The sequence below is a fragment of the Anolis carolinensis genome, chromosome 3 (assembly GCF_035594765.1).
Source record: "Anolis carolinensis isolate JA03-04 chromosome 3, rAnoCar3.1.pri, whole genome shotgun sequence".
Taxonomy (NCBI): Eukaryota; Metazoa; Chordata; class Lepidosauria; order Squamata; family Dactyloidae; genus Anolis; species Anolis carolinensis.
Genome location: NC_085843.1, coordinates 206458676 through 206476727, shown reverse-complemented (window position 1 = coordinate 206476727; position 18052 = coordinate 206458676). Strand labels below are relative to the sequence as shown.

General features: G+C 39.7%; 1 protein-coding gene across 8 annotated transcripts in view; it reads right to left on the bottom strand.

Annotated features, from left to right (window-relative positions):
- blnk (B cell linker) overlaps positions 1 to 18052 on the bottom strand; it is a 158850-nt gene that overhangs the window by 125375 nt on the left and 15423 nt on the right. For all 8 annotated transcript variants that reach the window (XM_008116752.3, XM_016995903.2, XM_008116754.3 and 5 more), the window contains exon 2: positions 15385 to 15447. In XM_008116752.3, coding sequence (XP_008114959.2) covers positions 15385 to 15447 — 63 coding nt within the window. The remainder of the gene's footprint in view (positions 1 to 15384; positions 15448 to 18052) is intronic.

Here is an 18052-nt window from a genome sequence, read left to right as displayed (position 1 = left end):
AAGAAGGTGGAGGTCACGGCATAAATACAACCTAATGCAGACTGACCAACACCACCAGACTAAGCCACAGCAACGCGTGGCCGGGCACAGCTAGTATTTACATAAAACTGTAATTTAAGAGAAGACTGTCCAACTCTGATTACCTATATACTTGAGTATAAGCCAACCCAAATATAAGTCGGCCAGGACCCTCACTTGAGTATAAGCCGAGGGATTTTTTTTCAGCCCTAAAAAAGGGCTGAAAAGCTCAGCATATACTTGAGTATATACAATATATGTTGAATTGTCAACTATTGTGTATAATCAGGAAATCCATTATGGTGGAATGCTACATTGAACTATACCCATGGAGACAGGGTTCAAATTCCCATTCAGCCACTGGATGGCTTTGGGCAAATCACACTATCTCTGCTGCAGAGGACTGCAGTGGATCCCTGAGCAAATCTTCCCAAGAAAAAAACCCCAAACCATTATAGGTTTATCTGAAGATTGTCATAAGTCAGGCCTGCATAACATGCAGCCCGTGGGAGACATCGATGTTCCTCAGAGGAAAACAAAGGCAAATCAACTTTGAATAAATTTTGACAAGACAACTCTGTTGCCTTAGGTCCCTCTAAGTCTGAAATTACTTGAAGGCACACAACAACAACAATCCTAATTAAGTATTAATTATACCTTACTTGGAAAACGAAGTGCTGTAAATCTGTTTGCAGCCCCTATCTAATTTTGGCCCTCTACTACTCACAAGTTGTGCAGGCTTGCTATAAGTCATAAATGACTTGAAGGCACACAATAATAGCAATGTATAGTCAGATTATCAACTATCACACACACACACACACACAGGTATAGACTACTTGTCAACTGCTATACATAGCATTCGGAGGTATAAAACCTGGAATAAAAACAGTAATAACTTGCTTAATTGGCTGCAATTTCCTAATATTTCCTCATAGTCTTACTGGAAATAAATCCACTGTCTTTTCTTGGACCAAAATGTGAAGTTCCTTCTTATAGCCTTTTGTCTTATCTCATTCCTGTCTTCCAGTATGAGTGTTGCCTTCTTACGTTTAGATGGCTATTTACTAGAATGCTTTAGCGGAAAAGGGCTGGTCCCCCTCCATCTGATTCTATGACTGAGTTAGAAAAGAGAACAATGCTTGGCAAGGTAGAAGGCAGTAGGAAAAGAGGGAAAACACACTTTAAGCGGATAGACTGAATCAAAGACGTCAAGGTCCTGAACTTGCAAAACCTGAGCAGGGCTTTTGATAAACTGAATGACTTGGAGGTCTCTTATTCATAGGGTTGCTATATGTTGAAGCTGACTTGTTGATAATTTATAACAATAAATCAGCCTACAATACAATCAGTAGTTTCTTTTGGGGCAGCAGATAATGTTGCAGTGTAATCCTGTGCAGGTTTATCCACTGTGTATTATGTTGCAATTTTTGAAGGAGTGAATTAAAAATAACGCAGTGAATGTAAATGTTTGGGAATTCCTCTATGAAAATAAAGATGCTTCCAGATGTGCTCTTTTTTATATGCAGTGCAATTGTCTTGCCACATTCATGGAATTTTACAACTTACCCAGATGTCAAGTGCTTCTAGGTTTGGGGCTCGTAGTCCTTCCAATGAAAACGCCTCATTCATACCAACATTTTTTCCTGGTGAGAGGAAGGCACCGGGGGGGGGAGAAGCAAATGGAAAAAAGTAATTGCTAACATGGTCAAAATCTATAGGGAGGGAGAGTTCTGGGAATTTTAATCCAAAAAAAGAGAGGATTTTTTCCTAACCTCTGGCACTGGAGCATTATAAATAGAAGATGACATTGCCTCGATTCCTTGTAAAATTCCATGAGTGAGTTAGGGCAATTGCACAACAGAAACCTCATTTAGAAGCATGCAGTGTCATCCTCGCTTTGTAACCGTCTTATCTTTCCTCCACTTCGTCTGCTTCTTCTGCTTTTCCTGTTAGCAGTGCAAAAATTATAATAGCTGCCTAATACTTTCTGCAGAGTAGTGCTAAGAACATCTTGAAATATGCTGCATCCTTGGAGTGTGTGGAATCACCTTCTCTGGAGGTTTTTAAGCAGGGGCTGGATGGCCATCTGTCAGGGATGTTTTAGTTATGTGTTCTTGCATGGAAGGAGGTTGGGCTGGATGGCCCTTGTGGTCTCCTTGAACTCTATGATTCTTGTATAAAAGTGCCCCAAGTACATTACTGTTGTCACTTTGGACTCCATGTTCGAGAATGAACTTTGAGCAGGAAGAGCATAATGCTTCATCTGCATCAGTCTGTATCCTCTCCACTGCCTCAGCTATTATCAAAACCTAAGAGAGAAAACTTTTCCTTAGCAGTGGAGAGCGAAAGGGAAGGAGAGGCAATATAGATGATGATATAGCAGCTGGTCTTGCTTGAGAAGGGAGAAGAAAGAAGGTGTCATTCACAGATGATGGACATCCTACTTTCCCATCTCCTTCGAGCCTTGACCAGTTGCATCTTCGTCCTTTGAGTGGCCTCTTTGCTCTTTCTCCACCAGTGAGCAGTAGTAGCAGCAGCTGTGGTCCCTCTTGGAGCTTGAGAGCTGATGAGAGGGGGAGATTTAGAAGAAAGCACAAAGGGCTAGATAATACAAACTCCCTACGTGATGCCCAAAAAGAGACATGCACATGTTTAAGTCACACTTACAAGGGTTGAATGAAAAGTAATGCTTCCACCTTCATAACTCCTCAACATATGGCATTACTGGTATGCGGCAGGTCCTGGTTTGTTCAGTAGACTCTCCTCTACAGTTCCATTTGGCAGGAAGCCTTAGCATTGAACGGTTGTGTTGTTAAAGTGCGAAATATGGAACCCGGTCAATGCAACTTAAGTAACGTGTAGTCATTGAATTTTTGACAGCAGAAGGTGTCACCCCAAAGGAGATTCATCTGAGAATGCAAGCTGTTTATGGTGATTGTATTGATGTGAGTACTGTGCGTTGTTGGGGGAGTCAGTTTAAAGACATTGAGGTGGGAACATTTGATTTGTGTGACAGAGTTGGACATCCTGTGACAGCAACCACTGAGTTTCACAAGCAAAAGGTTGACAAATTGATTCAGCACGATCATCATATCACTCAGAGAGAAATTTCAAGCATAGTTGGCATTTCACAAGGACATGTGGGACACATTATTGCTTTGCTTGGCTATCGGAAGATCTGTGCACGATGGTTACTGTGAGACGCTGGTTGCGGAAACAGAGTGTTGACTTCTTCTGGGACGGCTTCAGAAAACTTGTTCATCGTTGGCAGAAATGTATCCAATTGTCTGGTGATTATGTGGAAAAGTGAATAGTGGTAGTTGAAGGATTATTTCTGTGTTTGATTTATTAAAATATTCCCATAAAAATAAATTGTCAGGGTATGGGCATTGGGTACTGTGCACCTTCTTGGGGGGTAGTGATGCATTTGCCACTATGTTTTAGGCCTTGGGCCAAGTGATGGTTGGTTGCTCCCATGCCGGGAGTTTGTAGTAGTGATATTGCTTCAGGTTTTAATCTGATTGTTAAAGGAGTGGTGCTAAGTGCTGAAGCTATTTTGGAGGTAGGATTCAACACCGTCAACAAGTCTTCCCACGTTTGAATTAAAACCAAAATGAGAGGGAAGCCAGTAATCAATGCTGGTCTTGGATGAAAAGGCGCAACGCAGAGAACACTGTTTTCCTTTCAGGTTTGATCTAAATTAATAAATGTGATATTTACGCTTTTATTGTGTTAGAAATTATGTGCTTTAACATACAACATAGAAAACAATGTTTAAGAGGTCCTGATGAGCTATGGGGAATCGCTTAATACCGAGTGAATACCTAAAGCTGCTGCAGTATTGAACATGCTTCATTAAAAACATCAGAAACACTATAGCTTAAGATACTCAAAGTCACATAACAAGCACCAGAGCATGTTACCTTCATGTTTACATCTATTTGAAGATACCTCTGTAAACTTTAAGAACAAAAGGGATAGACATCAAACGGTGCTGCTTTAATCTATATTTAATGTAAAAATGACTTAGTTATACTGTACTTCTCTGTTTATTTTGGCATTTACATCTCACCTTTCTATGATAAATCATAGTCAGTATACTGACGTCTGTAAATTTTAGTTGGCTCATTTTGTGTCAGTATGCTTAAACAATGGAAATATAGACAAAGACAAAGTGTATGTCCGTGAACATCTTTAGCGGTTTCGGAAGAGGAAATCCCTCCCCTCCAACTGCTGTGACAAACCCCTTAACTAGTTGATTTTTTTTTTAAGGAGTGCATCGTATTGGAGTGAAAATCAGTATAGGAGAAAAAGAAATTTTTTCCTCTTGACCTTTCAGAATAAAAAGAAAAGAAGGTAGAATTAGAATTGACATCACAGTATCTACATGTCAAGGGTCTTAGGACTGTGAAAGCCACTGTAGTATAACCACTACGCTTTAAACCTGGAGGAAGCGCAACTGAAGCTTGTTCGCCAACTGCAACCATTCCTGGAAACTCCAGAACTGTCCTCAGTGGTGCAGGCATTAGATACATCCACATTGGACTATTGCAATGAACTCTACGTAGGACTGCCCTTGAAGAGCATCCAGAAATTGGCAGTTCGTTCAAAGAGCAGCGGCCAGACTTCTGATGGGTGCTAACTTCAGAAAGCGGATTACGCATATCCTGAAGCATCTCCATTGGTTGCCTGTCTGGTTCCAGGCTCAATTCAAGGTGCTGGTCATCACCTATAAAGCCCTATACAGCTTCGATCCAGCCTACCTGGACTCCTTCCTTTTGGGTCTCATCTTAGGTTGGACTAGATGGCCTTTGGAGGTCTCTTTTCCAACCCGAGGATTCAACTATTTGACAATGGAAACATGTCCCCAAGAACATCAGATAACCTGGGAAACACTGATGTATGCCACTAACCCATTGGAGGGCAGAATTTACAGAGCTCTAATCCAAAATAAGATGAAAAGAGGTAGGAGGGAAATTCAGAGATTTGTCTCAAGCAGTTGACATGATGGTTTCAAGCTGCCCCTGAAAACCAGACTTTGGAACCATTATTTTGTGGACAATAAGTCCCAGAATCCCCCCAGGCATCATAGCTACTGGCTGAAGGGTTCTGGAAGTCATTGTTTCCCCAAAGTAACTTTTCCAAAACTATGTATGGAACTGCCTTAGGAATTGTACACAGCTCTAACAACCAGAGAAAATTTGTAATCACCTGTGAACTTCTATATTAATTGTCTTTGTAGACACGCCTGATATATTCTAGGGATTGACCTTTGCTCCTCACTTTATTACTGGGCTTGTTCCAGTTTGGTGGCATTTTAGTTATAGATAATAAATAGATAGCACCAAATAGTCTGCTCTCCGTCTCTCTTTTAAAAATGGATTAGGGTAGATAAAATATGTCTTTGATTTTCACGGGTTCATGCTCTCTTGAAAGAAGATGGATAAATAGATACAGTAGATGGACTGTTCCTTCATGCCCTAGTTTCTTTAATAAGATATCACAAATGTAGTCCTCTATAAAATAATTTCCTCTTCACCCTGGCTTTAAAACATGTCTATGTGCTACATTTGCTTTAAATGCAGGGTGAGTTTTCTTTTGCTACCTTTGCTTGCTAACCATCTCTATTTTTACGGAAATCTTTGTGAGAATGTTGCATGTTGCTACTGTGATGAATTCCACTTTTGTGTAAAAGCATTAAAATACTTTGTGTAATGGATAACAGTGTTTCAAAGTTATCTGGAAAGCTTGAAAATAAAGAATAGCACAAAGATGAACATTAATCTCTAAGCATATACTGAAACTGCTTTAGGTCAGATATCTGAGCTGTGTAAATAGATGTATCTTAAAAGATAAAGTTCCCCTTTTTCAGTTTTTTCCCTTGCAGTAGCTGCCATGCTTACATTAACTAGGACACAGTTGTCACTAGTAACATCTGGTAAGCATTAATAATGAAGCTTTTTTCTCTGCTTAAAGTATTACTGATGTTCAGCACATTTTTAAAAATGAACACTCAAGCTATGTCTTGACAACTAAGTTGTTAAAAAAACCTTAGAATTAGATTTATTTTGGGCAGCAAGCAAGTAGGAAGCACAGGGTTTTTTTCATATATATATGTGTGTGTGTGTGTGTGTGTGTGTGTGTGTGTGTGTGTATAAAATATATATTTTACTTTATAACTTGATACAATTGGCCCTCCATATTTGCAAGTCTGATTTTTACTAATTTGATTAAAATGTTCTTTTTAGGAATCTCCAATATAGTTCTGTGCCAACTTCTGGTGCAAAATGACTGTAGAGTCATGCTGGAACAGGTAGTGATTTTTAGAGAGGTGTTCTCTCAGGTTAAAAAAGTTTTTTTTAAAAAAATGCAGTGAATGTGGAGGGCTGACTATAATATGTTCTCATCAGAGCTAGACTAGACATTTTGCTGCCTGAGGCAAAGCAGAAAATAAAACCTCCACTCCCAAAGTCAAAGCTGGATAGCAACCATTGGCCACTGGTCCGAGGGTGAGGGGACACTTTATCCCACCATTGAAGTAGGATATATCCCTCTTTTCTTGGATAATAATAATAACAATAACAATACTTTATTTATATTCCACCCTTCTCCCCAAGGGAACTCAGAGCTGATTACAGTATATAAACAAACACAGTCAAACATTCAATGCCTTGTTACAATGGAACACACAAGACAAAGGCAAAGGCTTCTCCTTTCATTTCTGGTTTTGGAGGCAGTGCTCATCTGCCTAGTTAGCTAGAGCTAACAGTGGGAGCTCACCCCGTTCCACAGATTCGAACCTCCAACCTTCGAGTCAGCAGTTCAGCAGTACAAAGATTTAACCCATTGCGCTACTGCAGCCCTTATGACATGCTCGCTCCAACACAGAGAATATCATGGCCTATGGTGCTTGACTACGGATTGGGATTATTGTCTATGTTTTAAGTTATTTTAACTTTTGTGAGATGTGTTATTACAGTAGAGTCTCACTTATCCAAGCTAAATGGGCCAGCAGAAGCCTGGATAAGCAAATATCTTGGATAATAAGGAGGGATTAAGGAAAAGCCTATTAAACATCAAATTAGATTATGATTTTACAAATTAAGCACCAAAACATCATGTTATACAACAAATTTGACAGAAAAAGTAGTTCAATACGCAGTAATGTTATGTTGTAATTACTGTATTTACGAATTTAGCACCAAAATATCACGATATATTGAAAACATTGACTACAAAAATGGCTTGGATAATCCAGAAGCTTGGATAAGCGAGGCTTGGATAAGTCATTATTATCATTATCATTATTATCACCCCAGTAAATTATTATATCAATAGAGACAGAAAATCTAAGAAGTTGTTTCCCCCTTGCCTGGTAGTAATAACACTGGCCAAATCACATTTTGTTGCCTCAAATGTTAGACCAGTTTCTGGGTATATTTGATATGCTGATTCCAGAAATGACACCAGTTTTTCCCCATCAGTTCTAGTTTTTAGAGATACAGAAAATATGCCATATACCCAGGCCTGCAGTGGGGGGGGGGGGGGGAGTTAGGGGTTCAACCCCCCCCCCCCCGAAATTTTTCAGGTTATAAAAAAAACCTGGTTTACTCATGAATTTTAACTGGTTAACCAAATCCTCATGCTAAGTCTATGAGACGCAAAACATTAAGAGTCCCTCCAGGCACTATCTTAAGCAGATATTGACAGGTTTGTAGGTGTGTGTGTGTGCTTGGGGTTCACCCCCCCCCCGAAATTTTCAAAACCCCTCCCGAAATTTTCAACCCCCCAAAAAATTTTCAAAACCCCTCCCAATTTTTTTTCTGGCTACGGCCCTGCATATACCAGTTTTCATCTGCTCTCCCATAGAAAATCTTGATAATCATATCTAAGAAACTAGAGCTGACATGGTCTATCCAATACAATTTTCTGAATCAGTACCCCAAATAACCCCATGAACAGGTCTAAAAATCATGACACCAAGACATTGTTTTGGTTGGGCTGAATAACTGATTAAACAACAAAACTTTTATTGTCCTTTTTTGATACCCATTAAAATGTGTGTGTTGGCTGCCTCACTTTATCTAATAGGGCTGATTCTGAATGCAATGTGGCAGGAGCCTCTATATATATGTTGTGCAACTTGTGCAGCTGACTTGTGTGGCCTTCCAAATATCGTTGGTCACAGCAGCCCTTGTCAATATAGCCAATAGCAAGAAATAGTGGAGGCTGCTGTCCAAAAGCATCTGGAGAGTCACAATATTATCACCCCTGCTCTACCTATTAGCATCATATTAAAAAGTTGGTTCGATTTGCATGTTAAAGAGCTTCAGAAAATCTATAGTCCCTTCACAGAAAAGGAAAAAGATCAATGTATGAAATTCCTTTGATCTTGGGTATCGTCTGTTTTTTGCAGACAAAAGCAAAAGCATTCTATCTAAATCTCTTTGATATGCTCACTTAACTTCTCTGAGCAAAAAGAAGCTCCAGGAATGCCAGGCTTACCTATCTAAGAAAGGAGATTTATGTCAGTTTGTAATATTCAAGCAACCACATTTTTTCTTTGCAAAGGTGCGTAGTAAATCTATTCTGAATAGTATGGAGGACTTTCTCTGCTCTTCTTTTGGTGGAGAATCCTGCTGGGTTAAAGAGGTAGTGAATCTTATAATGGCTGCGAGCTGCAATCATCACAAGTCTTGGAGAATGTGACTCTTCTGAGACATTGTAGTCTAGTGCAAGTCTGAAATCTCTCAAGAGGCCCATCTCATGTGAGATTTCCGGTGGTTCATAAATAGGTGTCCACAATGTTACCCAATCTCTTTTATGGTTGGCCATTTAGCACTGCCTCCCATTGCATTTTGACTTCTCTCAGCATTGTTTGGCCAACTAAAGGCTAGAGCCAATATGGCACATTTTTGATGTCATTTTGGCATTTTTAATCTTTCCTGGAGACAACCCATGGGGACTGGGACAAGGATAAAAGGGCCATGGATGTAGGAACTGGAGGAGGAAGAGGAAGTTTTTGAGGGATCAGCTCATGGATTTTTAGCAAAGGGGAGCTGGCATATTGGAAACCCCCCCCTTCCAGTTTCCCATGATCGCAAATAACTTGCCATTAATGTAGACCAGCTCTCATCTTCCCTCTTCATTTTCAGATCATATGTTTTGTTTTATTCTAGTAAAATTGACTCCAAATTGAGCATACAATGCATATATTCTTGCAAACCTATGGTGGGGCCAACTAAGCCACACAACAACTCATATTGACAGCAAAAACTACAAACTTCGAACACTTCAATGGATGGTCTAAATTCGCTTCTTCCTCATATCCATCAAAAGCACTACATTTACTCCTTTCCTGCTGATAATATTTGTGTGTGTCTGTGTGTGTGGGAATAGTTAAATATGACACAAAAATGATGGAAAAATAGTGGAGGAAAGATCAGGATGAGGACTTCATCACATACCATAAAATCAGCATTTCTATGCATTTAAGAAACGGCTACCGACAGGGCCCATCACATGATGCAAGCTCATACAGTGGGTTCCAGGTATTTCACCATTTCTAAAGCGTATTTTTTCCCCCATACACTACCTAAGTCGATGGGCAATTGACTTCTTTTTTAATTCCCTGCATAGAGATGCCCAATTTAACATGTGATGGGAATTTCCCTTTGCCTGCTTGTAAACATAATTATGACATCATTATGGACGGAGGTGCCGAGATCGGCAGTATTGATTCCTTTCTTCTGCCATTACCATTTTGGGACCATGGAGGAAGGAATGGCAATTTATATCTCTTTTTTAAACGTAAAATAAATAGAATTACCTTTTGAACTGAGAGCTATCTGTACTTATACAGAGAAATTGTAATATCCAAAGAAAATAGGGGAGGAGACAGTGAGAGGAGAACTATCTCCCTCCTGATGAGAAGGTAAATGGATAATCAGAAAAGGAAGCAGAAAGAGGGAAACCATGTGATGGGAGCAGGAAATCATCCATTTAATTTCAAAACAAGGCTTTGAGAAGCTTAAGATAAAACCAACAATCTCAAATGCTTTACTTATCCCATGGGATGAAGTCTTAAAATATACTTGAACTAGATCAACTTTAAGAGGCATCAGAGATTTATAATTTGACAAAAATAGAAGTCATGCATAAAAAATATTCAGTGACCCCTCATAACTGGAGACCCTAAACTGAATCTTTCTTCACTTAAGTAAATTTTGAAGTAACTGGAATGCTCCAAATGGTAGAGGAAGTAATCTTAATGTCCAATAAATTCCATGTTTGAGGCAAACACTTGTGAAACAAAGGGTTTTTCTGGAGAACCCACATTTGCAAAATAAAACACTTGCACTATCCCTTTCCTTTCTTCTTATTTACAGTTGGCCATGTTTTTACGACAGATGACACTTTATGACAGTTTGATATGATATCATTTTACCACATCCTGAGTTTTGTAGTCTGGTGAAGTCATTAGACTTGTCTACTAGTGTGTTGGTCCAGTGGACTATCATTTAGGGAAGACAACTCAGATGCAGGAGAATGACAAATGTTCAAATAAACTTTCTAGTTTGCACTCTATCAATAGGAGGAGGACAAACAGGAATCTCACCTTGCCCAATAACAACAACAACAACAACAACAACAACTTTATTTTTGTACCCTGCCTCCATCTCCCCGAAGGGACTTGGGGCGGATTACATATGACACAAGGTGCCTAAAGCAATGCATAAAATAAACACACAGTACAATACAAAATAAAACCACTAGTATATAAAATAACAATTAGAACTCAGAACAGTGCCAACAAGCTAAAGTGTCATATGTCGTAAAAACAAGGCCAACTGTAAACAAGAAGAAAGGAAAGGGATAGTCCAAGTTGTAGCTACAGAACAAGGGAATAGGATAAACGTGCTGTGCTGTATCATAATGGCAGACCATTGGGCTAGACATTCTCAAAGGCTTGTTTAAACATCTAAGTAGACTCTCCGGGCTTGTGTAGTCTTCCTTACTAATAATTTCTCCCCAGTAACAAAGCTTGGATAGACATGTCCTGACTGTCATGTCTGTTTTATTATACAGCTGATGATTGCTTTGGTTGTGAAATTTTAGTACTCAGTGTAGTACCAACACATTTTAATTAACATGCAGATTTTGACATATGGTCTGAAACAGAAGCATACTTTATATGTTTATGGTATTTTTGAGCTATCATCTCTCAGTAATGAGTGTTTAGTGTCCCTTCCAAAATGTAAGTCCTTTGAGAAAAAATGACACTATTTGTATATTTCTGATCTGGCATGGTAAACCTTGGAATTGGTTCAACAATTTTCCAATCTGGAAAATGTCTTCCAAATCAGGGTTGTGTCTAAATTAAAAACATACAAGCGAACAATAACATCAAGTATACTGGCTAGTACTCTGATGATAATTAAAGCTAAATGCCACATCCGTAAGCATTTCCTTTGCAGAAATAATTTGATCACAATGTTTGGGGGTTCTGAAGTCTAGTGAAAGCTTAGATGGCAAGGAAGGAGGAACGGTATAGAAGACGGAGAGCAATAAAGTCAGCAAGGACACAAAATAAAAACCTATACAGTGTTCCCGCACAACTTTGTGGTTAGCTTTTCATGCCCTCGCTGTTTCGCAGTTTTTAAATAAACACTAAAATAATAGCATAAATCATAAAATAATATTATAAATCCCTCTTTCTACTTCCTTCCTAAGGAGAAGCCCAAGGAAAGAAGGAAGGAGAAGCTGAAGGGAGAGAAAAGGAGGCTGAAGCAGCTTTGTTTTCACCTCACAAGGCAGCGGCAGACAGAGATGCTACTTGCCAGTGAGTTTGTAAACAACACAAATATAGTGTCCCTACTTCGTGGATTTTCACTTTTTGCTGGTGGTCCTGGAACATAACCCCTGCAATAAGTGAGGAAACACTGTACATGGATTCAACCACGTTAGAGCACACACATTACTTGTGAATACTTAATCAGTAAGGCATACCTTTCTAATTAGAAGCATTTCACCATTATTTTTTAAAAAGAAACCTGATATTGGACATAGTATGTACTAATTCCCACGGAAAGATAGTAACGCATAAAAAGTTGTAGTAGGGATGTGAAAATCTGCGAAATTCAATCCTGTTGTATTTTAAGAATCCTAGGGTTCTTAGGATTTTCCTTCACACATTGAAAAATATTCTTGCATATTTTTGTGTATACTCACCCAGGATTGATGAATTTTGAAATGTTTTCCTGATGCTGACATTTTGTGTGCATTTCCCCTTCATATGCACTTCCACCCCTGCCAGATTCATCCCTGTTGCATTTCTCAGAGGCCCCTTCTATACTGTCATATAAAATCCAGATCATCTGCTTTGAACTGAATTATATGGCTGTGCAGACTCATATATTCCAGTTCAAATCAGATAGTTTGGATTATTTGCTGTAATAATCTGGATTATATCGCAGTGAGGCCAGAATCTAACATTTTTTCACATTCAAATATTGTTGAGTATTTGTAAACATTGCATACATTCTGTGAGCATTTCCCCTATTCATATGCACTTTTTTTTCTAAAGGCACTGTTCTTCAAGTTAATTGTGACATTAATTTGAATAGATCTGTTTAATATAAGACTAACGTTCGATTTATCTCCGCCTTCCATATTCTGTCATGCTGCAGCTCCTATAATTCCTAATTGCTATTCAGGGTAGGACTGTTGGGAATTCTAATCCAACAACATGTGACGTTCTTCAGCACATTTCCCATCCCTGAATTAGCCCCTCAGGAATTGGTTTCGTGCCACAATTAATCAGTTAAATTTCAGTATATTGGAGTAACTTTAAATATAATGTACATAATTTATTAGGACTGGTTAGCTTAGATGGAATCCAAAACTAAATTAGATTGATCTGGACTGATCCAATTCAGGTCAGTATGAGTTTGGTTTGGATCATGCAAATTACTTCTGACAGTAAAAGAAAGCCAGAATCAGAACCAAAAGGTTATAAAATAGCATAGAATGATAAGATGGCTGTCACAAAGTCATTAGCCCTCTCTGCCCAAAAGTGCTGGTGTCTCACCAAACTACAATTCCCAAAAATCTTTAGCATTGAACTATGGCAGTTAGAGTGATGTCAAACTCCATTATTTATACAGTGTAATGCAGATGTACCTTATATTTTGATTTTGAGATTAAGGTATGAAAAGGGTGTGATTAGATCCAAATCAGTCCAAATTGAGTTGGGGATAAATCTGACTCAAATTGGGTTCTAATGCCATTTTATACTCCACAGTATCATTTAAAATGATTATCTGCCACAAGTAGGTAGAAGAACTGAATTAATTTATAAAAGTTGCTGTTGAGTGTCAGCTTTTATTGTGAAATGTCTATGAAGCAAAACTTTAGTAGTTTGTCTTTTGCAATATTAGAAACTTAGGTTATTTGCAAAGCAGAAACCAAATTCATTTTAAAGAAGGAAAACATAACTGCTGACCAAGTAAATTAATTTACTAGAGGAAGGTGAAGTGGGGGAAACACCACTACTAGTAGAGTCTAGTAGGCATGCTATATATCTGGTAATATTTTCCAGCCATAGTATTTGTCGGAACACAGCCTATCTTCTGGCACTTTAGAGATGAGCAAATGTTTTTGTGGAATACAAGCCATAGTTCACAATATATAAACAGTATCATAATAGTGTTAAAGTTGAAAGTTCTAGAGGAATCTGTTGCTTTTTATTTTTTGCAAGCTCTAAGGTTTATGTCCTTTTCAATCAAGAATTCTGTTCACACTTATTTGTTCGATGGGGCCCCTGCTTGATCTTTGTCACTGTTTTTCCTATATGTCATCTTCCATGGTTTGTGTTACATATTTATTTATTTACTGTATTTTTTTTACCCTGGTCTATCTCAACCCTGAGGGGGACTCAGAGCAGCTTCTAAATTGACAATAATTTAATGCCGTATTAAGACATAAAAACATAACCTAAAGGGTAAAGGTTTTCCCCTGACATTAAGTGCAGTTGTGTCTGACTCTGGGGGCTGGTGCTCATCTCCATTTCTAAGCCGAAAAGCCAGCGTTGTCCGTAGACACCTCCAAGTTCATGTGGCCGGCATGACTGCATGGAGCACCATTACGTTCCTGCCAGAGCAGTACCTATTGATCTACTCACATTTGCATGTTTTCAAATTGCTAGGTTGGCAGAAGTTGGGGCTAGCAGCTGGCGCTCACTCAGCTCCCCGGATTCGAATCTGTGACCTTTTGGTTCATAAGTTCAGCAGCTCTGCGCTTTAACATGCTGCGCCACCGGGGATTCTCTATAAAAGCATATGTATTCTTATTGTTCTAGCAATCCAGTTCTCTGCAAAGACCACCACTGACTCTCATGTTTGGACTAAAGACCTCATCATCACATTTGCTGATGGAATTGCCATGGATTGTGACTAATCCAGTAGTGCCTGGCGTGGGGCGTGGGGAACCCATCTTACCTCATCTCACAGAAGGAAGTGGGCATCCCCTTTACCCCATTCTACAGATGGAAGTGTCAATCGCCTGGCTTCCCAACTGATCTTAATGTAACATGGGAAGCTTCGCATGTTGCCACAGTAGCAGCATACATTGGTACCTCTCCATTTTGCCATGGAGCCTCGCTGGAAGTAGATGTACGTTGTGGAATGGGAGCTGGCGGGCTCCATGGCAAAACAAAAGAGGATCTGGCATACACCACCAAATTTGGCTCATCTGATGAGGCCGTAAAACCAAAGGCAGATTTACTGTCTGAAGTCAGCAGCTGCTTGCTAAGAAGGCCAACCTTTCAATCATATGACGAGAGTCTTCATGTGTAGAGAGGGTGGCAGAAATGTCAACAGAGCTATGGCTCTATTGCCATGAGACATTTTGCTGCTTGAAGGGTTCTTTGCAGCACAACCAGAAATGAACTCAAGGATCTACCAGTTGATTTATGAATGTAAGGGATGGGAAATATTCACAGAGAGCCTACAACTATGGAGATGAGGTTCAATTCCTCACATGGCTAAGGGATAACCATAGGCAAATCACATACTCTCTGGCCCAGAAAGTCCCATGATAAGTAAAAAAATTACTTAAAGGCACACAATAACAACAAATATACACAGGAACACATAAAAGCCATAGCAGTAGACAGTACTGCTTGTTGTTCATTTCAGATTTATATTTCACTAGTATCTTTGTCATCTCAGACTAGATGCTAGAGTTACATTCCACTCTATTGTGTGAGAGCATGGCTGCTATTGAAACAAGTTGTATGTTTTCATCAAAAGAGAAGTAATTATAGTTTTGCATTCTGTAAGGGAAGTTATTCAAATTACTTACCAAAAACCGGGCACCATCTATCTGCAATTTCCCCACTGTTCTGGCACAGTCATGCATCCCACACTAAAATAAAGAAAGGTGAGATGTGATATTAAATCAGATAAAATCATGGACACAGTTCTGCAACCTTTGGTCCTCCAGATCTTGTTGGACTAATATTTCCTCCAATGCTACTTCAGGGATGGGTAAGTTGTGATCTACCAACATCTGGAGAGCCATAGATATTCAGGGATGATGAAAGCTGCAATGTAGTAATATCTGAACAGCCACATCAGACAATCCTGCTAAAGCTGGGCGGCTTTCAGACAGATATAATGTTTTGATGAATTTCTAATAGTTTGTAAGTTTGGAAAATAAGTCCTCAAGTGTTCAGAAAACATAGTCATTGGTAACTGTGCATAAGATTGTGGTGTTGTGCAGTAATAGCAAATTACAATACAACACATAGAATGACAGTGATGATTTAGGATGATGGCGCTTATACTCCAACATGTCTGGAAAACACTAAGATAGGGAAAGACAGACAATAAGCTTTTCATTCTCAGAGGACTGATATTTATTGGAAGGAGATTGTATACTCCATCTGCTCTTGACTTAAGAACACAGAATTTGCACATTTTGCACTGTCCCTGACTCAAGGCACAATAATAATAATAATAAATAATAAAACTTTATTTGTATACTGCTCTGTCTCCCCGAAGGTACTCAGGATGGTTTACAGTATAAGTAAAGCATTCCATTACCAACACAGAAACATACAGCATACCCAAAATAAAATAAAATAAAAAACATGAACATGTTAATAGGAAAGTGTAGATCCAGTGTCACAGACAGAACGCCAGCGAGTAAAACAAAACTCAGTTTATTGAGGTTACAGAACTAAAAACGCCCGTAGGAAACAAAGAACAGGGCAAACACTTGACTTCAGTGTGATAAGTAACAAAAAACAGCTCAGTTTGAGCTTAAACGGTTCAAAGGGATAAACCGGGTTAAACAGAAGTATAATCCAGATTAAATCAAAAGTGCTTACTTCAGCCTGGCAAACAATGCAAACAAAAGAGGATCAACAGGAGTCAGAATGTAAACAACAGACTGGTAGCAGATTCCTCTCTGCTACTGAGAAACAGCAAGAGAATAAACCAGGCTTGTTTATTCCTTCCTGCAGCGAACGAAAAGCGTGGTCGTAGTCAGGATTCAGTTTAAGGTTCAGCGGCCAACGATATCCAGGTCCAGGCACAGCAGTCAGGGTAACAGCAGTCAGCAGGGTCCCAATCCGGTCCAGAGGTCTATAGCCAAGCGTAGTCGTCTAGAAATCCAAAGGTCTCACCGATAGCCAGCAGAAGGGATAATCCTGAATCGAAGTCAGTCAGTCCAGCGTCAATCCAGTGCGAGTAGATATTGCCCGTCAAAAAGACGACGGAGGTCCAAGCTATCGAGATTAAACACAAGTTGCACAGAGAAAAACCCCGCACAGTTCCTCCCGCCGTCGATGCCCAGTGTCCTTGGTAAACTTACGTATCCAGTAACGAATCACACCCGTCTTCAGGAAGTTCCCCAACAAAAGCCCAAGCGTCCGTCCAGATTACCTTGCCCAACGCAATTAGACATTGGTCCCAAACCCCAATTTATCCCAGTTCAAGCTCATCATCGCTGTCAGCTGACATCCCAATTCCAGGTGCCCCAACATCATCATCCTCATCAGAGCTTAAGCACCTTTGACTACGCCCCACAGCATCCCCAGCTGTGGATCCCGCTCCATCCCTCCAGCCAGTCCATGGGTCTGATCCTGCAACCCGCCAATCACCTCCCATGCTTTCATTGCCTGTTTCCCCAACACCCAAATCCTCCCTCACACGAGTCTATTCCATGTCGTCCTCCTCCGAGCTGGCCATCTCTTCCTCCAAACCCTCAGAAAAACCCTCAAATGAGTCCTTATCTGTCGGGTCTGTAAACAAATCCCGGAGCCGTTTTCTTTCACGCTCCTCGAAAGAGTCTGACTCTCGAGGAGTCTTATGACCCCTTCTTCTATTACCGGAGCCCGAAGGCTCAACCATAACATCCAGCCTCAGAATCACAGTCCAACAGTCAAAAGCCTGGAAACCACACAACGGCAAAAATCCAATTGGCCTTTTATATCCACCCAGGTTCAACCAATCATGGCTCAGAAATATTACTCCCCCCCCCCCCCCCCCGGCATCACCTGGCCAGAGGTTATGGCCCTCCAGATGCACAGGGTAATCAATGCTAAAGAATGATGGAAATTGAAGTCCAAACCATCTAAAAGACCAAAAGTGCCTCATGTCTGCCACAAAAGATTAGTGAAAGGTATGTTTGCTTTAGGCTTTTAAATAGAACATTCTCCATACTCCCATTTTAAAAAATTCTAAATAGGGCAATTCTGGAATTTCTTTGACTGCTTTTTCACGTATTTCCATAAGTATAGTGTTTTTCGCTCATAGTGCAGTATGCATAGATAGACATTTTGCATGACTTATTAAAGAGGAAGTGAGTAGTAATGGAAATTTTGGTGGTGAGGACAGTAGAACAAATTAACATCATGCAAAATCAGGAGTATATATATCAATATTATCAGTGATGAAAGCCCACATGGTGTAGTGTTTTGATGGTGGTGCTGTGTGGTTTCCGGGCTTTTGACTGTTGGACTGTG